Source organism: Coregonus clupeaformis, chromosome 15 (assembly GCF_020615455.1).
Source record: "Coregonus clupeaformis isolate EN_2021a chromosome 15, ASM2061545v1, whole genome shotgun sequence".
Taxonomy (NCBI): Eukaryota; Metazoa; Chordata; class Actinopteri; order Salmoniformes; family Salmonidae; genus Coregonus; species Coregonus clupeaformis.
In genome coordinates, this window is record NC_059206.1 from 40,456,625 (window position 1) to 40,484,066 (window position 27,442).

Here is a 27,442-nt window from a genome sequence, read left to right on the forward strand (position 1 = left end):
CTACCTTATCCTCCGCCCCTAGTCTGTGTGTGCACGTGTGTGTGTGTGTGTGTGTGTGTGTGTGTTACACACTAATACACTACGGGAAGTCACACATGAGCGAGCTGGTCCATGTAGCTCAGATTCAGTGTGAAATGGGACAGGTCCTGGGCATGACAGCAGTACATTTAAGGGTCCCTACAAGGCCAGAAAGATCTATGCAGGGTAATTTGTACATATTACCCACCGTGGCCTTTCCTTTGAAGCATAGCACAGATCCAGATCAGATTGATTTTAGGCCCCTGATAAAGCACACGGTTTGAGTTTCAGTCGTGTGATGAGGGAACAGTGTAGGCTATTTCTTATGTCATTACGAAGTAGTACAGGCAGAAAACCTGTCAACCTTATTGACAGGCTTAATCTGTAATATCCCGTTACTATTTTCATCCATAAGGATCATGCAGATTTATATAAACTATATTTTCATGGGCTTTATGCCTTATAGGCTTACTGCCATGTTGACTGACTGAGTGAGGGCTGAATGGGGTGTTTGGGACAGTGCCAGTGTTTGTGGACCTAATGGCTTCAGGCTTTGACGGTCTGGCCGAGCGGGAGTCGGGACGTGCCCAGTGAAATCCCCCATAATCACGCAGCTGGAAGGACTTTTTAAGGGGCGCTTTGAGGGGATTTAGCGCTAATGCTAATGTCCAGGTGCCAATCCGTCTGCAATCAAGCTTTACAGCACAGGGCTGGCTGGCTGGCGCTAACTCAGAGAGGAAGACATGGGCTTTACATACAGCAGTTAACTGAACAGTTAGCCTATATTACATGGAATAAAGGCCATCCAGTTCAAACAGCAAACACTGTTCAGCGCTGGGGCCTGGGATTGATTGCTTCTGCTCCTGCTGGCCCCAATGCTCTGGGACACACAGGACTGGGCTGTCCATTTTTGATGATGTCAGGGAGCAGGGAACACTGCCATCTGTTCTCTCCTCTCCTCTACTCTTCTCTCCTCTGCTGTCTCTGGCATGATATGATGGGCCCAACTGTGCTGCCGTCACACTGTGTTGTGAATGGTTCATAAATATCACACCAGGGGGGAGGTGTCTGTACCCGTGCAAGTGTGTGGTGAATGAGTGAGGGGGCAGAGAGGGGTGTAAAATGGATCTGGGTGAGATGTCCTATGAATTAATTTGACTGTTGGTGTGCGTCCAGTACTTACAGTACATTGATTGTTGGTGTGAGATGTGTTGTGTCATGAATACATGTAATTGGCTGTTGTGGTATGTGGACACTGTGACCTGTCAATAGCATTGTGAAACATTGTTCTGTTTCTAATCAAATCACCACCCCTCTGTGCCCACTGCCGATAGCATGCGGCACCATATTGTATTTGTTTTGACACACAATAGATGACCATGTAAATTAACCCACGTCTAGTTGTCAGGGCGCCATGTCCCCTGAGTCTCTGATTGGTTGAGGCTGGTCACATGGGGTTCCCAGCTGTGGCGGTGGCCACATGTGTGCTTGTTCCAGAAATGGACAGTGACGTGTTTGCAGCTGATTTGTCTATACAAATGTATCTCCCACCGCTCCCCTCCGCTCTAAACAAATGAAGTCTAGTGTAAACATTGCATGCATGTGTCATGCTGTGCTTCAGGAAGCATAAGGGAGGCTGGTCCTGCCATGGATCCTCAGTCACACTCTCTTGGCTTGGCAGCTCCCTCCTTACTGTAGGGGAAGGCTGAGGGTGATGGGGCAGGTCCAGTTGTGGGGTTGGGAGGGGGTGAGGCTGAGGATGGGGGAGGTAGGATGGGAAGAGAGAGTGTTATTTCCACTCCATCCTGTGATGATTCCTTTTCATATTTTGCCGACTCTGGGTGGGAGAAGCTTTATTCTCTGGTCTGTTCCGTCCAGAGTTGGGGCTCCCAGGGCACTGTGACTGAGATGAGAGAGAAATCAATCATGTGGAAACAGACAGAGAGAGAGCCTTTGACTGGTCCGCAGGATAGGATGGAGGGAGTGGGAGAGTAGAGGGAGGGAGAGGAAGACTGGGTGTTAGACAGTGAGGAGAGTGAGAAAGAGAGGCAGGGGGCAGAGGTTAGATAGAAGGGTGAAGGAGGCAGAGGTTAGATAGAAGGGTGAAGGGGCAGAGGTAGAAGGGTGAAGGGAGCAGAGGGATAGTGAGAGACAGAGAAGGGGGGGGGACTAAATAAAAAGAGAGGGTTTTCATATTTAGCTCATCGCACTGTGTTGGTGTCACCATATTCATGCCCATAACCCAATATTACCCAGTGAAGCATTAGGAGAAGAGACATGGTACTGAAAGGCAGAGTAATGCTCCATTCCAGTCTCATCATTTCTCCCCTCTGCCAGTGGGTGAGGGCAGGGCAGGACACCACATGGGGGCACGCCCCAGCCCTGCAGCTAGCTTAGGTGGGTAGTGTGCCAACCCATGGCACAATGGATCTAGCTGGAATGACAAAGCACCCTAAATCAAAGGCCTTAACCAAAGGATGGGACAAACTCACCTCATACGCTATTCTCTACAGCAGCCATTTTCATTCAAATTTCCAGTCTCAGTCCAAAGTGCATTATGGGTGCCTGGTAAGCATCTGTGTAATAGAGTATAGCCTATGTTAGAGGCAGCGTGGCATGTCTGCTCATTACATGGGTCTTTAGCCACACAGAAAGCAACACTTCAGCATTCAGACTCTCCCGAGTGTTTTAAAAGGCTGACAGATGCAAGCCTATGCATATTCATGTACTGAAAGGGACAATCGAGCAGCCATAACCACCATTCACCATCGTAGTGTATGACTTACCATATCGGTCAGGTATTCATTCCTCTGAGTGGTTGAGCCACTCCATGGTCCTTAGACTGGTGCTTGGTCCTAACCCGCTTCACACTAGCACTTAGCCTGAGCTCCACCTGCCTTTAAAGCACCCTAGACTCCCATTGAAGTTACACACTTTCATTATACAGTTTAGAGCAGAGAGCGGAGGTGTATAATTATAGAGGGAGCGGGGGGAGAAGGGAGTGAGAGTAGAGAGAGGAGGGGTATAACTGTTTCCTCTGTCTCTGGCGGGGGACAGCTGGCATCGCCATGGTCATGGAGGCACAAACACACTCAGGAGTGCGTAATGAGGCGTGGAGGCAGCATTCTGGCAGTTAGGAGGGGATGGGACGGGCTCCATCATATGCCTGTATTAGCCTTGGAGGAGCCTCCAGCACGCCATCTCTAAGCCTGCCAAACAGCCACCCATAAGCCCACTCACATGTGACTCACGACCAGCATTAAATCAGTTTAAATACAGGCACGCATTTAACCTTGTTACACCCCGCTGGTTTCACCAGAGGGGAGGGAGGGAGAGAGAGAGAGAGAGAGAGAGGAGGGAGTGAGGAGAAAGAGGGAAGGGGATGAGAGAGAACATATGGAGGGGGGGTCTGATCTGAGTAAAGTGGCCCACGTCCGTGACTGTGCAGGGGCATTTGTCTCTGGATGTCATCATTGACATGGTGGCCTGCATTATGCTTACACAACCCTGTGTGTGGCTGCGCATGACGATGTTGCTAAGAAACACGGCATCGCTCTCCTCGCTCGTCAACACATTAAGTTGAACATCTATTAACCAGATTTAGGCAGAGCAGACAGGCCTGTCTTACTGACTGAGTGATGAGATGTTGACTGTGTTGTAGACTGTTGTTGACAGTGTTGCTGATGACTGTTGTAGAATGTGTTTTTGACTATGACTGTGTTGTTGACTGTATTGCTGATGACTGTGTTGTAGACTGTGTTTTTGACTATGACTGTGTTGTTGACTGTGTTCTCTCCCTGCTGTGTGTTCCAGGTGATCTCAGCCCTGTCCAGGATTTCCCACCACAGCATTGCACAGATCAAAGGGATCAGGTATGTCTTCTCTCCTCCTACTGCCCATTTGAGAAAGAGGAATATTGAATATGTTCACTGTATCTCTCAATCAGACACTGTGTTGTTTAATTCTGGTAACAGATTAGATGTAGGCCCACTCCTATCTATACCACTGCCTCTATTGATAACCAGTTCTGGAAGAATGACCACATGTAAGTCCAGGATCAGATAGCTCAGATCACATCTAAACTCTACCTCATATTTATTTGTGTCACATCAAAGCAAAGGAAATTATTCATGCTAGTTTATTGGGTGCTGGGAAACCGCTTTCTGATTTCTCTTTATTTAATCAGTCTGTTCTCCCTGCTCGCTGGCTCCAAAAATAAAGCAGTTTTATCCTGGCGGGCTGGGTAATGAGTTGATGGAGCGCGCCCATTAGGCCCCATGCCAGACCAGGGAACACAGAGACTGGCCCTGGCAATTAATAAATATTACACAGCTTGGTGAGAGGTGGCTAAATCACTGCTGTCCTGTCTGGTCTGCACTGCCCAGTGTGGTGAAAACAAATCACAGCCTGTTTGGTTCGTTTACATTTTACATTTTTGTCAATTAGCAGACACTCTTATCCAGAGCAACTTACTGTGAGTGCATTTTATTTTATTTTTGGACTGGTCTCCCGTGGGAATCAAACCCACAACCCTGGCGTTGCAAGCGCCATGTTCTACCAACTACCAAGTTCCACACAGCGAGTTGAAAATCCTCTCACAGTTAGTTAGTGTCTTTTGTTTTGGAGAAAATTTCATTAAATCCAAAACACCCTGGTATGTAAAAATAATAATAATAAATAATAATATACTGGTATGTACATTAACCATGTGCAGTCAAATCATGAATATATCTCTTTCATATCATATCTTTCAATCATCCACTACGTCACTGACTCTCTCTCATGCCAACATAGGAAGCTTGCCAAGAGGCACATGACCAACACATGGCATGATCTAGGGCACATGATGTTAACATGTCTGTCCTTGCATATCAGTCGTTAAACACCCACCACACACTCTGGCCTCTCGATGCCCCCTGTCTTTCCCATACTGCCTGGGGTAAAGGCGACTAAGGCCCCTCTGCCCCTGTAATTCTACAGAAACCTGTCAGTCCTCTTCAGTCTCACCCACATGCCCCCTGTCACTAAACACAGACCTGTCCCTCTCTCACCCCAGAGACACTCAGCAGTTAAAAACACTCCTCCTGTTCTCTCTCTCTGTTCCTCTCTCGCTCTCTGTTCCTCTCTATGTGTTTGATCTGTGGATAATTGTTCCGGAGGCGTGTTCATTGAACTGCTGTTGAAGTCCATTGATTGGTTCTTTGATGCCTGTTGGCCGTAATGATTCTACGATCAGGCCTGTGTGTCTCTGTCACTGTCAGCCCTGAGCCCCAGGTTTACTGTAAGCCTCTCTCCACTCCCCCCTGTACACCCAGACACACTCAGCACTTCTGGAACACTCACTATCCAAGCCCTGTCTCGATGAGAAATCCATGAAAATGATATACCGTATTTTCCGCACTATAAGGCGCACCGGAGTATAAGCCGCAGCAGCTAAATTGAATGATATTGAATGATGTGTACATATATAAGCCGCACTGGACTATAAGCCGCAGGTGTTTTAATGTTTAATTACCATATGTAAGGGTTCGTGCACAGAGGGGATTGTCGGGAAAGAGACAAACTGTCTCGCTCTCGTAATGTCTGTCTGTCTTGCTCTCGTTCTGTCTCTCGTACCACTCTCGGTTCCACTTTTACTTTTGCGCGCTACCTGTCTCACTCTTTTCCGGCCTCCAGCTTTTCCTGCTGGAGCCCGCCGCTTAAAGGTGGGGGGCGCGGACCGGTCATAGAGCCCATAGAGTTAAAGTTGGTGGACTGTAACCTGTAAAATCCATAGATTTAGGAGGTCTTCTAGTGGCCGTTAGCTGTAAAAATCCATAGATTAGCCGCACCGTTATATAAGCCGCAGGGTCGAAAAATGGGAAAAAAGGCGCGGCTTATAGTCCGAAAATTACGGTACATCAAAAAGTGATGATTAGAGGTTAGGAATAATGGCCTTCTATATTTACATCCTGTTCCTCATCTAGGGGCTGAGAGCTCTCCTGGTATTATGAAACTCATAGCAGGACCTTGACCTCTCTCTGTTCCCTCTCCTGATAGTGAAATAGTGAAATCAATCTCCCTTCTCCTCATGATAACTATCCTCAGCTAACCCAAAGCCACCTCTTAGCGCACAATAGGCTTACTCACACTTCTCCTTAAGTGTCCTGATTCCCCCCTGATACTACAAGCCATCACTCCTGTACTCTCTCGTGTGTGTGTGTGTGTGTGTGTGTGTGTGTGTGTGTGTGTGACTGTTCCCTCAGTGGGTCTGAGTGCTATAGTGTGCGTTAGAGCAGAGCTCCACAGTGAGAAACAGGGCAGCAGACACAGAGGCTGCAACACAGCAGGAGAGGGACTGCAGGCGGAGAAGTGTCAGGATGCTCTCTCTCTTCCTTTCATCCCTCTCTCCCGCTTCCCAGGCTGGGCATTAGGCATGCTCATGCCCACTCATGACAGTGCATGTGACAAAAGACACGTTAGCCACTCACATACATTACACATCACATAAAACACACATTATACATAATAATAATATAATAATAATATGCCATTTAGCAGACACTTTTATCCAAAGCGACTTACAGTCACGTGTGCATAAATTTTTACGTATTGGTGGTCCCGGGGATCGAACCCACTACCCTGGCGTTACAAGCGCCATGCTCTACCAGACACACACACACAGTAAATAGGAATGAGTCATGCAAAGCTAAATGAAGGGAAAGTCAGAGGGACGTTCATCAGAGTTGCTGGGTAGACTAGCACAAGATGGGGCCTGATAGAACATACTGCCTCAATTCCACTGAACTATTGATCTCTTCTTTGGGCCATTGGGACCTGCTAGAAGTTATTGCACTACCTACTGCGACTGCAGTCACACCTAACAACCGCATAGTTACTTCCTCATAGTTATTTGCCTATAGCGGTTCAATGGGGCTGGCCCACAGCTGCTCTGTCCTCAACACGTGTGCCATTGATTACCTTTACCACAGGCATGGCTCTGTACGCATTGAAAAAGCCAATTGACAGGAGGTGGGAGTAAATGGGTGCTGCAGACTGAAATAGTTCAGAGGCATCCAATGGTAGTCTAGAAATAAACAGCCATAACCTCTACAGCCTGATTGTCTCTGAACACTGAAACAGGGAGAGGGAGGGAGAGAGAGAGAGGTTGAGAAAGAGAGAGAGAGCAGTTGAGAGAGAGAGGTTGAGAAAGAGAGAGAGAGCAGTTGAGAGAGAGAGGTTGAGAAAGAGGGAGAGAGAGAGATGCTGAAAGAGAGCGTAACAGAGAGAACTGATTGGAAAGAAAGAAACAGAGGCAGGAGAAGAGAGCGAGTAAGGCAGAGCGAGGGGTGGCGAGGTGACCTTTGCCAGGACAGCCAGCAGAGCGCTGTGATGCATTGTGTTCCTTATCCAGATGTTAGTGTGACACGTTAGTCCCTCATAGTGACCACACAAACACACACATAGACACACTAGAAAACACACCAGTAAAAACATGTCCTGAGTGATTTTTTTGTAAACAATCCGCTACTGTGCATTGAATACATTGTGTTCAACTAAACATAGATACAGTGAGGGAAAAAAGTATTTGATCCCCTGCTGATTTTGTATGTTTGCCCACTGACAAAGAAATTATCAGTCTATAATTTTAATGGTAGGTTTATTTGAACAGTGAGAGACAGAATAACAACAACAAAATCCAGAAAAACGCATGTCAAAAATGTTATAAATTGATTTGCATTTTAATGAGGGAAATAAGTATTTGACCCCTCTGCAAAACATGACTTAGTACTTGGTGGCAAAACCCTTGTTGGCAATCACAGAGGTCAGATGTTTCTTGTAGTTGGCCACCAGGTTTGCACACATCTCAGGAGGGATTTTGTCCCACTCCTCTTTGCAGATCTTCTCCAAGTCATTAAGGTTTCGAGGCTGACGTTTGGCAACTCGAACCTTCAGTTCCCTCCACAGATTTTCTATGGGATTAAGGTCTGGAGACTGGCTAGGCCACTCCAGGACCTTAATGTGGTTCTTCTTGAGCCACTGCTTTGTTGCCTTGGCCGTGTGTGTTGGGTCATTGTCATGCTGGAATACCCATCCACGACCCATTTTCAATGCCCTGGCTGAGGGAAGGAGGTTCTCACCCAAGATTTGACGGTACATGGCCCCGTCCATCGTCCCTTTGATGCGGTGAAGTTGTCCTGTCCCCTTAGCAGAAAAACACCCCCAAAGCATAATGTTTCCACCTCCATGTTTGACGGTGGGGATGGTGTTCTTGGGGTCATAGGCAGCATTCCTCCTCCTCCAAACATGGCGAGTTGAGTTGATGCCAAAGAGCTCCATTTTGGTCTCATCTGACCACAACACTTTCACCCAGTTCTCCTCTGAATCATTCAGATGTTAATTGGCAAACTTCATACGGGCATGTATATGTGCTTTCTTGAGCAGGGGGACCTTGCGGGCGCTGCAGGATTTCAGTCTTTCACGGCGTAGTGTGTTACCAATTGTTTTCTTGGTGACTATGGTCCCAACTGCCTTGAGATCATTGACAAGATCCCCCCGTGTAGTTCTGGGCTGATTCCTCACCATTCTCATGATCATTGCAACTCCACGAGGTGAGATGGAGCCCCAGGCCCCAGGCCGAGGGAGATTGACAGTTATTTTGTGTTTCTTCCATTTGCGAATAATCGCACCAACTGTTGTCACCTTCTCACCAAGCTGCTTGGCATTGGTTTTGAAGCCCATTCCAGCCTTTGTAGGTCTACAATCTTGTCCTTGACATCCTTGGAGAGCTCTTTGGTCTTGGCCATGGTGGAGAGTTTGGAATCTGATTGATTGATTGCTTCTGTGGACAGGTCTCTTTTATACAGGTAACAAACTGAGATTAGGAGCACTCCCTTTAAGAGTGTGCTCCTAATCTCAGCTCGTTACCTGTATAAAAGACACCTGGGAGCCAGAAATCTTTCTGATTGAGAGGGGGTCAAATACTTATTTCCCTCATTAAAATGCAAATCAATTTAAAACATTTTTGACATGCTTTCTTCTGGATTTTTTTGTTGTGATTCTGTCTCTCACTGTTCAAATAAACCTACCATTACAATTATAGACTGATCATTTCTTTGTCAATGGGCAAACATACAAAATCAGCAGGGGATCAAATAATTTTTTCCCTCACTGTACAGGAGATATGATTTTGTGCCACTTGGAAGGTCTTGGAGTTCTCACCAGCCTGTGGAATCATGACAGCATCAATGAGCAGCCAGTGCTGTTGTTTATTTTAGATGAAAACCTGGGGATATGGTTTGATTGGCCATCTGGTAATTGATTTGACTGATTCTGTTAAACTCCCTCTGGGGGTTCCATAGATGTGAGTCCAAGTGACAGAATGAACTGATTAACTGAAAGCACAAATTCAGTTAGATAAGAGGCGTGACTCAAGAGGGCAGATTTAATCAAAACATATAATTGAAAAGTGTCATATTCCAGGTTAATGGAAAATGGCCAACAGTGTTTACTTAGTGCCTGTACTAATGCTGCTATCACCATAACTGAATTAACAGAACATACAGTGGATGTCTCTAGGTTAATTATTACTGTTGAACATACAGTAATAGGAGATGCAGCTGTGACTGTCAGGGTTCAGTCAGTGCACTATCCATCTGATTATCTCCCACCCACTTCAGACTGAGCCCCAGGTGCTTACACACAAACTCTCTCTCTCTCTCTCTCTCTCTCTCTCTCTCTCTCTCTCTCTCTCTCTCTCTCTCTCTCTCTCTCTCTCTCTCTCTCTCTCTCCCCCTCTCTCTATCTCTCCCTCTCTCTCTCTCTCTCTCTCTCTCTCTCTCTCTCTCTCTCTCTCTCTCTCTCTCTCTCTCTCTCTCTCTCTCTCTCCTGAACCCACACACTTTACCCCCCTCCTCTCCATCTCTATTTTTTACCTCTGGTGCCCTTGTGTTGATGTAACCTCGTCCCCAGGCTCCAATTGCTGCCGGTTCGACAGAGAGAGCCGGCTGGTGGTTGAGATTAGTGTTGATGTAATCAGCTGTGAGATGGGGGTCTGTACGTTTCCTTTATAGGGGCTAGCAGGCTGCTCTGTGAGGAGTGGGCGTCAGCAGCACATACAGTACAGGATCGAATGGTGTCCTACCATACGTACACACACATACGCACGCACACACTTTTGATAGTCACCACTCTCTTTCTCTTTCTCTCACTCCATGTTTCTATGAGTGATGGAGAACCTTTGTGTGGCCTGTGACTTAGGGGGATTGATATTGTATATGGACATGGATGAGTGTGCGCGCGCGCGTGTGTGTTTGCGCGTGTGTGTGCCAAGATTATTATAGTTTTGTGATTTTCTATTAGTTTGTATTACGATTAGTTTTTAGATTTTTATTTGAAATTCAGTTTAGTTTTCCAACTTGATACACTAGTTTTTATTCTGTTTCAGTTTGATAAAAACATTTCTATTTTGTTTTTTCTATTTATTTATTTCAGTTTTAGTTTTAGTGTTAGGGACAGAAAGTAACCTTATGTATGGGAGGCTAGAAGCCATGTACTGTATGTGTTGTAGGCCTATAGCAGGTGTACTCAAGTACTATTTGAGATGGTCCGGTCACACATTTCCTAGGTGGCAAAGGTCCGGATGGATAGTGTCATTTATCGGCGTAGTAACAAACCCCCACCTTGCAACCCATGACCCCAAACTGTTCAATCTGTTCACACCCTTCTTGTTGGTAGAAATAAAATGTAGCAGTTTTAAAGCAAATTTCCTGTAATTCTACACATTTTCCACGTCTTATGTGTGTTCACATGATACCTGGAGTCTGAATCCTGACCTAATTCCAAAAATAAAATAATGGCTGTCTCATCTTGTCTTTATCCTGAAATTCTATGTGGGTGCTGTTCAGATGAACTTTGAGGTTGGTTGGATTTTTCCCTTTTATCTCTGTTCCACACACGTTGCCATCTTGCTTTTGTCCTTTCCACTCAAAATAATCCCATACGGGGCTTTGCCTTTTGCGACCGACCACTGCTGGTGTTGGGTTTGCTGCCGCTATTGTTCATGGCTATGGTTCACGCTCATGCTCCGCACTTGCCCTCTGATTTCTTCCCTTTTAGCAACTGATAGTTAGTGATAGTGATGCACAAGCTAGGCCTATTTGAAACATGACCATCTACTGGCAACATTTACCATCTACTGGCAGCAAAATTCAGATTCTCGAAAACCCCATTAGAAAAAAAGCTTGAAAACCCAATTAGAAAGTAAAAAAATATACAAAAAATTAAACTCAACGTAATTTATGATGGTTTTTATTTTATTTAAATCAGTTCTGCAGTCTAAGATACAAGTTTGAACATGACTGTAAGTCGCTTTGGATAAAAGCGTCTGCTAAATGGCATATTATTATTATATTATTATTATATTATATTATATATTATTAAGTTTCAGTATATTTTTTGTTTTTCAAATGTTTTTCTTAATTATTTTATTTCAGTTTACTAAATTGTTTTTACAATTTTAGTTTTTATTATAGTTTTTTTTTTTTGTCTGTGTGGTATCAATGGCTGTATGACCTCTCAGTAGGACAGGGCTTCACATGAAGTCACATTATACATGGTGAACCAAGGTCAATACTCCAGTGTCCTAAACACTACAGCTAGATCCATCGTAGTGTATTTGATTGCTCCACAACTACTAAAATAGTTTCACGGCTTAAACATGGCACGATGGCAGCAATTCATCATAGACCTAGTCATCCAAAACAGAATAACATATGTGCATGGCGGAGGCAGAAATGATAAATACCACTTTGTTGAGGCATTTGTAAACTGGAAACAAACTGATGAAACATGTGGAGGCCACATTATCACAGTAAAGACTATATTACCCACGCATAGTAGCACATAGATACTTGTGGTGCTAACTGCCCCAATAGATTTACTATACATATTCAGAGAAATGGTTCATGGCATGTTAGCATTCGGACATTTAGCATTATGTTAGTGTTTCAAACATTTCATTAGCTATCATCCATATGAAATGAATACATGTATTTTCAATGCACACACAGATGCAACATGCACACAACTGAATGATGTAGCATGTTCTGAAATGCAGCTTGTATACAATCTGCTATTCTTGATATCTTATCATCGCTTAATTCACCCGATATGCTTTTTCAATCCCCTGGCACCTTTAGCCTCTGTTAAAGTTCCAGATTAAGCCTTTTTATGAAATTCCAGGAGAAAAAGATAGAGAATTCCACCTCTTTATGTGGCTAATTGATTAGTCATCCATTTGAACATTCTAGCATTCCCTGGAGGGCTCTACTCACTTAGAGAGAAAAAAATAGGAATTGGAAAAGGGCTCAATCTTATGGGTTTGAGTCATACTTTATGGGTTTAAGTGACACCTTATTTCCCATATAGGGGTAAATACAGGAAATAGTGTAATTTGAGAAATAGCCTTTACTTTGTGGGATACTAATCTATGCCAGTCATCCTTGTACAAACTGTTTGACTTGATTATTGAGAAAGTGTTGTGTGTGTTCTGTGTTCATGGCTGATTTGTGTCTATGGAGGAACAGTGGAGCTCATTAATGAGTGACACTGTTGTATTATAGATGATGATGATGGAGTGAGATTGACAACTTGACTGATAGACACTCATCCCCTGCTGTTACCATATCTTACTGTGGCTAATTCTGTATCGCTTTCTCCCTCTGTGTGTGTGTTTGTGTGTGTTTTAGGCCCTTTCCTTCGGAGGACACTGCTCTAAATGAGGATGATGTGTACCGGAGTCTTGAGGAACTAGCAGAGTATGTACCCAGCCCCCCTGCTGCATCCCTCATCACACACACACACACACACACACACACACACACACACAAACGGCATACGGACGGAGCAGCAGCAGCACAGCCGTAACCGTCCATCCTGCCACCTTCCTCCGTCCGCCTGTTTACACAAACTCCCTGCCCTCCGTCACTCTGCCCGTTACCATGGTGACACCAGTAGAACATTGGCTTCCTGCCTGCCTGGTTGGCTCAGTGACTGGATGGCTGGCTGGCTGTATGGCTTGGGTGATGGGTGGGTGGGTGTGAAAGCCAGCTCAGGGCGAGGCAGCAGCAGAGGCAGGGAGGCTGGCCTGGGGTGGGGTGGTAGGGTGGAGGCTGTGGTGTGCGACAGCTCCCATTCCTCTGATTAATGGAGAATAATTAGGTGCTGCACTGAGATAGGTGTCATTCATCACCCAGAGAAAGCGAGGAGGGAGGGAGGGAGGGAGGGAGGGAGGGAGGGAGGAAGGGAGGGAGGGAGGGATAACAGAGTGCCACCACTACTGCCTGCTGAATAGATTACTGAAGGAAAACGTGCAGAAGCAGAGAGGAGTGAGGGCCAAGCAGGCTAATACTGGATTAAGGCTCAGCTTAGCTTCCAATCCAACCCAACACTGGGGCCTTACTGGAAAAAGCAGCTCTGAGTGTTCAGACATAGAGAGAATAGTAAACACAAAGGTGCTGGGCTGCACGTCATACAGTATAGTTTGGTTTAGAAATAAGCACCCAATGCAAATGTTCCATCCAACGACCTTAGTCAGAGCAAAGACAAAGCAATCTCAAAAGGATGTGGGATAAGGCACATAGTATAAGGCACTTGATTGTAATGCATCATTGTGGTGGTCCTGTGACGCATTACCTATAGTTGTGTTGCAGGCAGCACAAAGCGTATCAGCAGGTCTTAGTGGAAAGGTCCTCTGCTTTGATTACATCCCCTTTAGTTTTTCCCTTTACCTTTTGACCGCACGCCCTATAACCCAACCTCTCTCTGATACGTGGTCATAACACCTTCTCTGACCTGCCCGGAGACTATGGTGACCCCTAGTCATTCCACAGGGGTTGGGCCCTAGTGTCCTACTCTGGTGTGAACCTGCTCTTTGTCTCACCTCCAGGTGCAAAGTGCTGCTGTATCTTATTTAATTAATCAAACCGCTGTGCAGCACGGACACCCTTGACCTTTAGAGGAACATATATGCTTTTCATTCTCATCGACGGCCCCAGTCCACCTAATTGATTCATCAGGAGGTCCTGCATGTAATGCAGTTGGACACACTTAAGCAAGGAGTAATCTCGCACTCATAGTGTTCTTAATTGGCCCATGATATTGATGTACGGTTGATTTAAGATGAGTATGTGACTGAAATGAGAGAGTGATATGCCAGTGGATGAGTAGGTTTAACTATACTGAACAAAAATATAAACGCAACATGCAACAATTTAAACGTTTTTACTGAGTTACAGTTCATATAAGGAAATCAGTCAATTGAAATAAATTAATTAGGCGCTAATCTATGGATTTCACATGACTGGGCAAGCGTGCAGCCATGGGTGGGCCTTTGAGGGCATAGGCCCATCCACTTGGCAGCCAGGCCCTACCACTGGGGAGCCAGGCCCAGCCAATCAGAATGAGTTTTTCCCCCAAAAAGGGCTTTATTACAGACAGAAATACTCCTCAGCACCCCCAGATGAAGCGCTGGCATGATTATACATGGTCTGCGGTTGTGAGGTCAGTTGGACGTACTGCAAAATTCTCTAAAATGACATTGGAGGCAGCTTATGTTAGAGAAATGAACATTAAATTCTCTGGCAAAAGCTCTGGTGGACATTCCTGCAGTCGGCATCCCAATTGCACGCTCCCTTTAAAACTTGAGAAATCTGTGTCATTGTGTTGTGTGACAAAACTGCACATTTTAAAGTGGCCTTTTATTGTCCCCAGCACAAAGTGCACCTGTTTAATGATCAAGCTGTTTAATCAGCTTCTTGATATGGCACACCTGTCAGGTGGATGGATTATCTTGGCAAAGGAGAAATGTTCACTAACAGGGACGTAAACAAATTTGTGCACAACATTTGAGAGAATGTTTTTTGTGCGTATGGAAAATGTCTGGGATATTTTATTTCAGCTCATGAAACATGGGACCAACACTTTACATGTTTTTGTTCAGTGTATTTACTATACGTACTTGCTCAATATTTGGACAGTCTCTGAGATCTGATATAGTCATAAAATGGAAGCCCATGTCAGCAACCTCTCTAACTTCATGAGAAAGAAAGGGCCTCATTGCCCCAAAACTTTCTGATTTAAATCAGAGAAGGAAGGGAAGCAAGATATTTCCACCCCAAGTAAATCTGTTTATTTATCCATCAGCTTACAAATGTGCTGGCCCTAGTCATATGTCTCTGGGTAATCCACTTTTCTACAGTTGCACACACACATTTGTCAGTAATTGCATCCCCAGCCTGGTGGTGGAAACCAGAATTACCTTCCATTGGATTTGGTCTGCAAACCCTGCAGTCTGCAGAGAGAGAAAGAGAGTGGAAATTTCCCATATAGTTGACTTTTCACTCAGCAGAGATGCAGCTCTCAAAAACTGTGCACTAATGTGAAAATGTGACTGTACTACTCCCATTGGATCAACAGTATTTCAAAATCTGTAATCTTGAAATGTCCATGTGAGAGTGGAAATAATCCAAGGGCATTAGAAATGATGATAATATAAGTAAGAGCCTGAGATGACCCTTTAACCAGGTGATGGTCAGTGTTGCCAAGCCAACACAGAGCAGACAGGCTTGCTGTAGCTCCCTGGTCAATGTCCAAATGTGATGTAATATGTACAGTGCCGTGAAAAAGTATTTGACCCCTCCCGAGTGGTGCAGTGGTCTAAGGCACTGCATTGCAGTGCTAGCTGTGCCACTAGAGATCCTGGTTTGAATTCAGGCTCTGTCGTAGCCGGCCGCGACCAGGAGACCCAGGGTAGGGGAGGGAATGGCCGGCAGGGATGTAGCTCAGCTGGTAGAGCATGGCGTTTGCAACGGCAGGGTTGTGGGTTCGATTCCCAAGGGGGACCAGTATGAAAACAAATAAAAATAATGTATGCACTCACTAACTGTAAGTCGCTCTGGATAAGAGCGTCTGCTAAATGACTAAAATGTCAAATGTTTCAGATTTTCTCTATTTTTGATACTGAATGTTATCAGATCTTCAACCAAAACCTACTATTAGATAAAGGGAACCTGAGTTTACAAATAACCCAAAAAAATGATACTTATTTTATTTATTTAATTAACAAAGTTATGCAACACCCAATTCACCTGTGTGAAAAAGTAATTGCCCCCTTACACTCAATAACTAGCTGTGCTACCTTTAGCTGCAATGACTGCAACCAAATGCTTCCTGTAGTTGTTGATCAGTCTCTCATGTCGCTGAGGAGGAATTTTGGCCCACTCTTGCATGCAGAACTGCTGTAACTCAGCGACATTTGTGGGTTTTCAAGCATGAAATGCTCGTTTCAAGTCCTGCCACAACATCTGAATTGAGATTAGGTCCAGACTTTGACTAAGCCATTCCAAAACTTCAAATTTGTTGCTTTTTAGCCATTTTCATATAGACTTGATTGTGTGTGTTGGATCATTGTCTTGCTGCATGACCCAGCTGTGCTTCAGCTCACAGAAAACCAAACACTGCATTCCACAGTAAGAACCTCATACCATGGTGGTGGTAGAGTGATGCTTTGGGGATGCTTTGCTGCCTCAGGACCTGGACGACTTGCTTTAATAGAAGGAACCATGAATTCTGCTCTGTATCAGAGAATTCTACTGGAGAATGTCACGGCAATCCGTCTGTGAGCTGAAGCTGAAGCTGAAGCGCAGCTGGGTCATGCAGCAAGACAATGATCCAACACACACAATCAAGTCTACATGAAAATGGCTAAAAAGCAACAAATTTGAAGTTTTGGAATGGCTTAGTCAAAGTCCGGACCTAATCTCAAGTCTTATTGTCAGGACTTGAAACGAGCAGTTCATGCTTGAACACCCACAAATGTCACTGAGTTACAGCAGTTCTGCATGGAAGAGTGGGCCAAAATTCCTCCACAGCTACGTGAGAGACTGATCAACAACCACAGGAAGCATTTGGTTGGAGTCATTGCAGCTGAAGGTGGCACAACCAGTTATTGAGTGTAAGGGAGCAATTGCTTTGTTTTGAAATAAATGAAATAAGTATATAATTATTGTGTTATTTGTTCACTCAGGTTCCCTTTATCTAATATTAGGTTTTCGTTGAAAATCTGATAACATTCAGTAGAGAAAATTAGAAAGGGGGAAAATACTTTTTCACAGCACCATAGGTCTATGGCCTGACTCCACAAGACAGGATCACAGCATTAAAACGTCACACTCACAGGAACATGGGAATTGCACTGAGAGAGTGAGAGGGGGAAGGTGCCAGAGCCCAGATATCTTACGCTGAAAAATTGAATAACTGTCAGCTTTAAAAACATGTTAGTTCTATTACTAGAAACCGGTAACCCAGAGGTCCATATGTAGCCCTTGATGAAAGTCCCGTCCAGTGATTAACAGTGCCCATGTCAGGTTGGGATGGAGCGGAGAGCAGTAGAGCAGAGGCCACAAAGCGTTGCGTGCGAACACGCTGGACCTCCTCTGGCCCTGCACTGTGAAATCAGACAGAAAATTTGCCCAAAATACAGGAGTCCTGAGGAGAGGAGCGGAGTGGGAAGCACACACTCTCGTATCTCTTGTACACACCACTCATGCATGTACCCGTGTTCACACTCATACAGCACACACACACACACACACACACACACACACACACACACACACACGTACATACATTCACACCCATCTAAACTCTTTCACAAATATGTCCATTCTACTTTCTAATTCTATGCCATCAAATGTTACTCATGCTATTTTGCACCCATACTCCAACCATTCCTTCCTGCCCCCTCTTTCCCCCAACCCCATACACACAGATCCCCCCTCAGGAGCTAGTTCATCTTGTTCCTCCTCACTCCCCAAACAGTTCACACACAGATTGCTGCACTTGTCACGGTTTCGGCCGAGGCTGCCTCTCTCCCTTGTTCGGGCAGGCTTCGGCGTTCGTCGTCTCCGGAATTCTAGCTGCCACCGCTAGATGTTTCATGTTCGTTTGCTTTTGTCTGTTTGTTTACACACCTGTTTCTGTTTTGACGTAATTAGTGTCCTATAAGTTTCTCGTTGTGTTTGTCTAGTGTTGTGTGTGATTGTTTCCGTCAGTGTTGTGTTTTGCTCGGTTGAGCGTATTGTCTCCACTGTGCTGGAGCTTATTTTTGCACTTGTGTGTGCACCGTTACATTTTGTCGCACCTGTTAGTGCGCATTTACCTTCGCCTTCGTGCGGGTTTTGCTGTCGGGCTTAGTTGTCCTGTTGCCTGTGTTGGGCCAGTAATACAGCCTTTGGAACATTCAGTCTGCGTCCTGCGTTTGATTCCTACACTACACCTACAACACGCCCTGACAGAATCACACACCGCAACAATGGAATCAGCAGGAGCCGAAGCAGCCCAGACGAGACTGGAAGCCCAGGTTCGGGACCAGCAAGAGCAGCTCCTGCAGATGGGGACCGCCCTGCAGGAGGTGATTACCACACTCCGAGGCTGGGGTTCGCCTCCACCGCCGCCCGCCCTGCCAGCACCATCGGCCAGCCCGCCCATTCCAGCGCCGGAACCTCGAGGAGTCCGACTATCTCTCCCGAGGGCCTACGACGGGACCGCGGCTGGGTGTCAGGGATTCCTGCTCCAGGTAGAGCTATACCTGGCCACAGTGCACCCGGCACCTTCAGGGCATGAGAGCGTGTCCGCCCTGATCTCCTGCCTGGCCGGAAAAGCGTTGGAGTGGGCCAACGCGGAGTGGAGGAAGATCGACGCCACGACGATTACGTACACCGAGTTCGTCTGGTCTTCCTCCGGCAGGGGAGGAGAAGTGCCCAGGAATTCGCGCTCGAATTCCGTACTCTAGCGGCAGATGCAGGGTGGAATGATCGGGCCCTCATCGATCTATACCGATGCAGCCTACGAGAGGACGTCCGTCGGGAGCTGGCTTGTAGGGACACCAGCCTCACTTTCGACCAGCTGGTTGATATGTCCATCAGGCTGGATACCTTGCTGGCTACCCGCGGACGTCCTGCGGAGGGTCCGTCCATTCCACCCTCCAGCGTCTCCGAGCCTTGTCCTATGGAGCTCGGGGGTGCTGGCGCTAGAGAGAGGAGGAGTCGGCAGGCTAGGGGGTCCATCCACTGCACCAACTGTGGTCGGGGAGGACACACCGCGGCTAGGTGCTGGGGATGGCCTCCTAGGGGAAATGACGACAGGTCCCGCACTGGGGATTCCCTCCAGGTGAGTAGGCGCCCCACTCACCCAGAGCTCACTGTTGCCCATTTTTGTATGCCTGTACGTTTTCCACAGGTAGCACCTCATTCCCAGCATAAGGCGCTGGTAGATTCAGGCGCAGCTGGGAATTTTATTGATAAAAAGTTTTGTTTAGCGTTAGGGATTCCCCTCATTCCTGTTGATGTTCCTTTTCCCGTTCACGCCCTAGATAGTCGTCCGTTGGGTACGGGCTTAATCAGGGAGGTCACGGCGCCACTTAGGATGTGTGCGCAGGGGGGATCATCAGGAGATGATTCAGCTGTTCCTGATTGACTCTCCTGCGTATCCGGTGGTGCTGGGCATGCCCTGGTTGAGTACCCATAACCCAGCGATTTCGTGGCAGGAGAGGGCTCTGATGGAGTGGTCTGCTCAGTGTGTGGGTAGGTGTTTGGGGCGTTTCCGTAGGGGCTACCTCGGTGGAGAGTCCAAACCAGGTGCCCGCATTGCACGTTCCACCTGAGTATGGGGATTTGGCTATTGCGTTTAGTAAGGCGAGGGCGACGCGGTTGCCACCCCATAGGCAGGGGGATTGTGCGATAAACCTCCAGGCAGGAGCTGCGCTCCCACGGAGCCATGTGTATCCTCTGTCTCAGGAGGAGAAGAAAGCTATGGAGATTTACATAGACGAATCGCTGAGACAAGGATACATACGGCCGTCCACTTCCCCAGCGTCATCGAAGTTTCTTTTTCGTGAAGAAAAAGGATGGTGGTTTGCGTCCGTGCATCGATTACCGTGGTCTCAATCAGATTACGGTGAAGTATAGTTATCCACTCCCGCTGATTGCGACCATGACTGAGTCGTTGCATGGGGCGCGTTTCTTCACGAAATTAGATCTCAGGAGCGCGTACAACTTGGTGCGCATCAGGGAGGGTGATGAATGGAAAACAGCCTTTAGTACCACCTCGGGCCATTACGAGTATCTGGTCATGCCATACGGGTTGATGAACGCTCCATCAGTTTTCCAATCATTTGTGGATGAGATCTTCAGGGACATGCAGGGGCAGGGGGTGGTGGTGTACATTGATGACATTCTCGTGTACTCACCTACCCGTGTCGAGCATGTGGCCCTGGTGTGCAGGGTGTTGCGGAGGCTGGTGGAGCACGACCTGTATGTGAAGGCAGAGAAGTGTCTGTTTTTCCAGGAGTCGGTCTCCTTTTTGGGTTATCAGTTGTCTGCGTCAGGGGTGAAGATGGAGGTAGACCGGGTGTCGGCCGTGCGTAATTGGCAAACACCAACCACTGTGAAGGAGGTGCAGCAGTTTTTGGGGTTTGCAAATTACTACAGGAGGTTTATCCGGGGGTTTTGGACAGGTGGCAGCTCCCATCACGTCTCTGTTGAAGGGGGTCGGTGCGTCTGCAGTGGTCGGCCGAGGCGGACAGGGCGTTTGGGAGGCTGAAGGACCTGTTTACCTCGGCCCCGGTGCTGGCGCATCCGGATCCCTCTTTGCCGTTCCAAGTAGAGGTGGACGCGTCGGAGGCCGGTTTAGGAGCCGTGCTTTCACAACGGTCTGGCGCGCCACCTAAACTCCGCCCCTGTGCTTTTTATTCTAAGAAGCTCAGTCCGGCGGAGCGGAACTATGACGTAGGGGACAGGGAGCTGTTAGCCGTGGTACAGGCTCTAAAGGTGTGGAGGCACTGGCTTGAGGGGGCTCAACACCCTTTCCTCATTTTGACGGACCACCGTAACCTGGAGTACATCCGGGCGGCGAGGAGGCTGAACCCTCGCCAGGCAAGATGGAGTATGTTCTTGACCAGGTTTACTTTTAAGATCACGTACATCCCTGGGTCACAGAATGGCAAGGCAGATGCGCTGTCTCGGCGGTATGACGCGGAGGAGAGGTCCGTGGAGCCCACTCCCATACTGCCTGAGTCGTGTCTGGTGGCACCGGTAGTGTGGGAGGTCGATGCTGAACTCGAGCGGGCGTTACGCACCGACCCTAGTCCACCACAGTGCCCGGAGGGTCGGAAGTACGTTCCGCTCGAGGTTCGGGATCGATTGATCTATTGGGCTCACACGTCACCCTCCTCTGGACATCCGGGTATCGGCCGGACAGTGCACTGTCTTAGTGCCAAGTACTGGTGGCCCACGTTGGCAAGGGATGTGAGGGTTTATGTTTCCTCCTGCTCGGTGTGCGCCCAGTGTAAGGCGCCTAGACATCTACCTAGGGGTAAGTTGCTACCCCTGCCCGTTCCACAACGGCCATGGTCCCACCTATCAGTGGACTTTATAACAGACCTTCCCCTCTCCCAAGGGAATACTACCATCCTGGTCGTTGTGGACCGGTTCTCTAAGGCCTGTCGTTTGCTCCCCATGCCGGGTCTTCCTACGGCCCTGCAAACTGCCGAGGCACTGTTTACCCATGTGTTCCGGCACTACGGGTACCCGAGGACATTGTGGCTGATCGGGGTCCCCAATTCACCTCCAGAGTCTGGAGAGCGTTTATGGAGCGGTTGGGGGTCTCGGTGAGCCTCACCTCGGGTTACCACCCGGAGAGCAATGGGCAGGTGGAACGCGTAAACCAGGATGTGGGTAGGTTTCTCAGAACATACTGCCAGGACCGGCCGGAGGAGTGGTCAAGGTACGTTCCCTGGGCCGAGATGGCCCAGAATTCCCTACGCCATTCCTCCACTAACCTAACTCCATTTCAATGTGTGTTAGGTTACCAGCCGATTCTGGCACCCTGGCAGCAGAGCCAGATCGAGGCTCCTGCGGTGGATGAGTGGGCGCGGCGCTCGGAGGAGACTTGGAACGCTGCACACGTCCACCTGCAGCGGGCCCTCCGACGTCAGAAGGCGAGCGCTGATCTCCACCGCAGTGAGGCACCGGTGTACGCACCTGGTGATCGAGTCTGGCTCTCTACCAGAAACCTGCCCCTCCGCCCTGCCCCTGTCGGAAACTGGGTTGGCGGTTTGTAGGGCCATTTAAAGTCCTGAGAAGGTTGAACGAGGTATGTTATAGATTACAGCTACCTGTGGAGTATAAGTGTATTAACCCCTCGTTCCATGTGTCCCTTCTCAGGCCGGTGGTAGCGGGCCCACTCCAAGAAGATGAGATCTTGGAGACTCCTCCGCCCCGTTGGACATCGAGGGGGCACCGGCGTACTCCGTAAGATCCATCTTGGATTCGAGACGTCGGATGGGGGGTCTCCAGTATCTAGTGGAGTGGGAGGGGTACGGTCCGGAGGAGCGGTGCTGGGTGCCGAGGGAGAGACGTGTTGGACCCGTCGCTCCTGACGGAGTTCCATCGGAGGCATCCGACGCGCCCTGCGCCGCGTCCCCCTGGTCGTCCCCGAGGCCGGAGTCGGCGCACGTCTGGAGCCGCGCGTCAAGGGGGGTACTGTCACGGTTTCGGCCGAGGCTGCCTCTCTCCCTTGTTCGGGCAGGCTTCGGCGTTCGTCGCTCTCCGGAATTCTAGCTGCCACCGCTAGATGTTTCATGTTCGTTTGCTTTTGTCTGTTTGTTTACACACCTGTTTCTGTTTTGACGTAATTAGTGTCCTATAAGTTTCTCGTTGTGTTTGTCTAGTGTTGTGTGTGATTGTTTCCGTCAGTGTTGTGTTTTGCTCGGTTGAGCGTATTGTCTCCACTGTGCTGGAGCTTATTTTTGCACTTGTGTGTGCACCGTTACATTTTGTCGCACCTGTTAGTGCGCATTTACCTTTCGCCTTCGTGCGGGTTTTGCTGTCGGGCTTAGTTGTCCTGTTGCCTGTGTTGGGCCAGTAATACAGCCTTTGGAACATTCAGTCTGCGTCCTGCGTTTGATTCCTACACTACACCTACAACACGCCCTGACAGCACTAACCATCATCATCACCATCATCATTCAGCTAATCATTCAGCCTGTCTCTAGGGTTCTGGGCAAGAATGGGATTTCTTCCTAAATATTGCCCCATCCCTTGAACAAATGTGTCTCTGTGGGGTCATGGGTGCCTTCAGAACAGAGTGCACTCTGGGATGGGTAGCTCAGACATTGCAGTAGTGTGCCGGCCCACGGGGAACCAGTATGAAAATGTATGCTTTCACAACTGTAAGTCGCTCTGGATAAGAGTGTCTGTTAAATAACTAAAATGTAAATCAAGGAAGAGGAAACGCATCACTTAGAGTGACACCATGCCACCTCAATTAAAACTTCAAACTGGTCCCACACAAGGAGAAAGACAATCGGGAATATTTGATGGAGGCTGTTGCCCTCTTTCTTCTTCATCTGTTTTCTCTATTCACGCCATCCGCAAAGGTCACAAGATAATATTTCAGTCACATATACAGTAGGATGGGAAATAGTGAAGGTCAGAGGTAACCAAGCCCACAATACGTCAAATTAGATTACATTTTTGTCCTATGCTATTAATTCCAGTGAATGGAAAAGATGTCTCTGTTTGCTATTAACCTTTTCAGTGCAACAATGAAGCAATTCGCACTCATCTTGAAATAGAAGTGGTTGATAGCAATATTAACTCTCACAATCCTGACAAGATACAGTAACTAGACTTTGGGAATGTTTAAAAGACAGTTATACTCTACTGTGGTGGTATGGTAATATGGAAACACCTGAATCACCTGTACGTGTCACAAGAATGAATATTAGCAGAAAGAAACAATTATTGCATAGCACAGAGCCTACTTTTCTAGGAGCAATGGTTGTCACTTAACTGTAAGCGGGAGTGGACCTTTAGTGATGTAAGTGGGAGTTTCAGGGAATGCATAGAGGACCCCTAGGAAAGAGAGCCTTTCCACAGCTCTCACACACACACACACACACACACACACACACACACACACACACACACACACACACAGAGAGAAAGAGAGAAGAACCCACTGAAATGAAGACGGTGACAATGAGAAGCAAAAGAGGAGCTGAAGAACAGAAGACACCATACAGACCCTGAAGAACAGAATACACCATACAGGCCCTGAAGAACAGAATACACCATACAGGCCCTGAAGAACAGAAGACACCATACAGACCCTGAAGAACAGAAGACACCATACAGGCCCTGAAGAACAGAAGACACCATACAGGCCCTGAAGAACAGAAGACACCATACAGGCCCTGAAGACCAGAAGACACCATACAGACCCTGAAGAACAGAAGACACCATACAGGCCCTGAAGAACAGAAGACACCATACAGGCCCTGAAGAACAGAAGACACCATACAGGCCCTGAAGAACAGAAGACACCATACAGGCCCTGAAGAACAGAAGACACCATACAGGCCCTGAAGAACAGAAGACACCATACAGGCCCTGAAGGAGCAGCTACCCAGGGTCACTAACCCCAGCCCACCTCCTACCGTGCTCCACCCACTCACACCAACCAGCTCTCCAGGAGATCCCTCTCCACCCAACGCCAACTTGTCTCCTCCAGAAGATCTCACTCCAACCAACACCAACCCTCCTCCCTCAGATCCCTCTCCAACAAATAACAACCTCCCTAGCACCTCTGATAGCTCAACCAACACTCCCACCTCAGCTCAGCTCCAAGAACAACCTGGGATTGGAGTGATTCTCTTTGACTCCAACGGAAAACATTTATGGGAAAGAGAACTACTAGCTGGCTTGGAGCCGGAAAATATGGTGCCCCACGACCCAGAGTGCCCTCAAAATAATTTCAAAGGACGCTTTAATAGGAGCGAAGACAATAATAACACACACTGGAACTAATGACCTAAAGAACATGAGAGGACGTGTGGCCCCAGCTATGGCAGAAGTAGCCATTGTGGCCACAGAGATACCCACCTGCAAGAATTATAATTTAATCTCTTCTCCCGTGCTGCAATGTGCCTTTCAATATTATTTTAGAAAACAATGCAGAGCTCTCAAGAAAATGTGCACTAAGACTTAACGTATTTTTGTCACACCACAAAGATATTCACCCTCACCACATGCAAGACCACGTCCACCTAAACAGGTTGTAAAAGTCTTTACAAGGGTGCTAAAGTACAGAGCCAATATGGGAAGAAAGACCAGGAACATCGAGCCTATGGGAATCCATCAAATAAGAACACCACAGCCTCAGAGAGTCCAGCACTCCACCCGGAGAAGCCAGCACTCCACCCGGAGAAGCCAGCACTCCACCTGGAGAAGCCGGCACTCCACCCGGAGAAGCCAGCACTCCACCCGGAGAAGCCAGCACTCCACCAGGAGAAGCCAGCACTCCACTCAGAGAGTCCAGCACTCCACTCGGAGAAGCAAGCACCACCCGTAGAAGCCAGCACTCCACACTGAGAAGCCATCACTCCACCTGGAGAGTCCAGCACTCCACCCGGAGAAGCCAGCACTCCACCCGGAGAAGCCAGCACTCCACACTGAGAAGCCAGCACTCCACCCGAAGAGTCCAGCACTCCGCCTAGAGAGACCATCACCTCACCCAGAGAGACCAGTACTCCACCAAGAGAGCCCAGCTCTCCACCCAGAGAGACCAGAACTCCTCCCAGAGAGGCCACCCACCCCCCATTCCATTGGCCCTATTTCAATACCAAACCCCATTACCTCCCATGCTGACAGGACAGCACCCCCCCACCCCATTACCTCCCATGCTGACAGGACAGCATCCCCCCACGCCACTACCCCCCATGCCGACAGGACAGCACCCCCCTGCACCATTGAGACCAACTTTCCAGCAAGACAGCTATGCTGAAGTGGCACGAAGAATAGAGCACCCTGCTGCAGCTGAGCTTAACCAGATAAGGCATCTGCTGAACATAATCTGATCAAATATCCCCCCAAAATCATTGCTATTATCAGAAATATAATTATTAGAAATAGAATCTATTATCATTATGACTTCAGTTTTAGATAAACAACCCAGAAACAAAGTTCATGAGATTAGTAATTTGCTAATCTTAGATAATATTAATATATTAGCCATTTCTGAGACTCACTTAGACAGCACTTTTGATGATACCTTTGATGATACAGTAGGAATACAAGGATATAACATCAATACAAAAGACAGGAATGTCTATGGTGGAGGTGTTGCTCTATATATTCAGAGCCATATTCCTTTAAAGCTCAGAGAGGATCTCCTGACAAATGAAGTAGAAGTGCTGTGGTCACAGGTTCACCTGCCTCATCTGAAGCATCTTCTTTTAGGCAGCTGCAATAGGACACCAAGTGCAAACTGTCAGTATCTGGAGAATATGTGTGTGATGTTAGATAAGGTCTCTGATGCTAACAGAGACATGTATTTTCTTGGTGTCCTGAACGTTGACTGGTTATCATCTAGTTGTCCTCTCAAGAAGAAGCTTCTTACTGTGACGAATGCCTGTAGCATGACCCAGGTTATCACTCAACCAATTAGAGTGTATACCAATAGTGTTGGATCTGTGACATCCACTTGTATTGGTCATATCTTCACTAATGATGCAAAGCTTTGCTCCAAAGCAATGTCAGTTCACATTGGCTGTAGTGACCATAACATTGTGGCAATAACAAGGAAAGCCAAAGTACCAAAGGCAGGGCCTAAAGTTATTTATAAGAGATCATACAAAATGTTTTCTTAGGACTCTTTTGTTGAAGATGTAAAAAATGTATGTTGGTCTGATGTGTATAAGGAGGAGAATCCAGATGCAGTATTTGTAGAATTTTTTCGTGCCAGTTGTTGACAAACATGCACTTGTTAAGAAACGAACTGTTAGAGCCCCCTGGAATCAATGATGAATTGATCAATTGTATGGTTCAAAGAAATGATGCAAAAAAAGGTGGCAAACAAGTCAGGCTGCTCAGCTGATTGGTTGACATACTGTAAATTGAGAAATGTTGTGGCTAAACTTAACAAAAACAAGAATACATTATATTACCAAAACAAGATAAATGACATAAAAAACTATGGTAAAAGACTTTAGAGCACCTTAAATGATATTATGGGCAGAAAACCCAATGAATCGCCATTGTTCATTGAAGTTGATGGGTCATTTATTTTAGTATTTTCTTTACCCCTTTTTCTCCCCAGTTGGTAGTTACAGTCTTGTCCCATCGCTGCAACTCCCGTACGGACTCGGGAGAGGCGAAGGTCGAGAGCCATGCGTCCTCTGAAACACAACCCCGCCAAGCCGCACTGCTTCTTGACACTGCTCGCTTTTTACCCAGAAGCCAGCCACACCAATGTGTTGGAGGAAACACCGTACAGCTAACAACCGAAGTCAGCATGCATGCGCCCGGCTCGCCACAAGGAGTCG

The 27,442-nt window shown here is 47.3% G+C and overlaps 1 protein-coding gene across 11 annotated transcripts in view; it reads left to right on the forward strand.

Annotated features, from left to right (window-relative positions):
• The window catches only part of LOC121582444 (guanine nucleotide exchange factor VAV2-like), a 242,660-nt gene that overhangs the window by 173,548 nt on the left and 41,670 nt on the right, over positions 1-27,442 (forward strand). For all 11 annotated transcript variants that reach the window (XM_041898222.2, XM_041898224.2, XM_041898231.2 and 8 more), the window contains exons 3-4: positions 3,832-3,890; positions 12,747-12,815. In XM_041898222.2, coding sequence (XP_041754156.1) covers positions 3,832-3,890; positions 12,747-12,815 — 128 coding nt within the window. The remainder of the gene's footprint in view (positions 1-3,831; positions 3,891-12,746; positions 12,816-27,442) is intronic.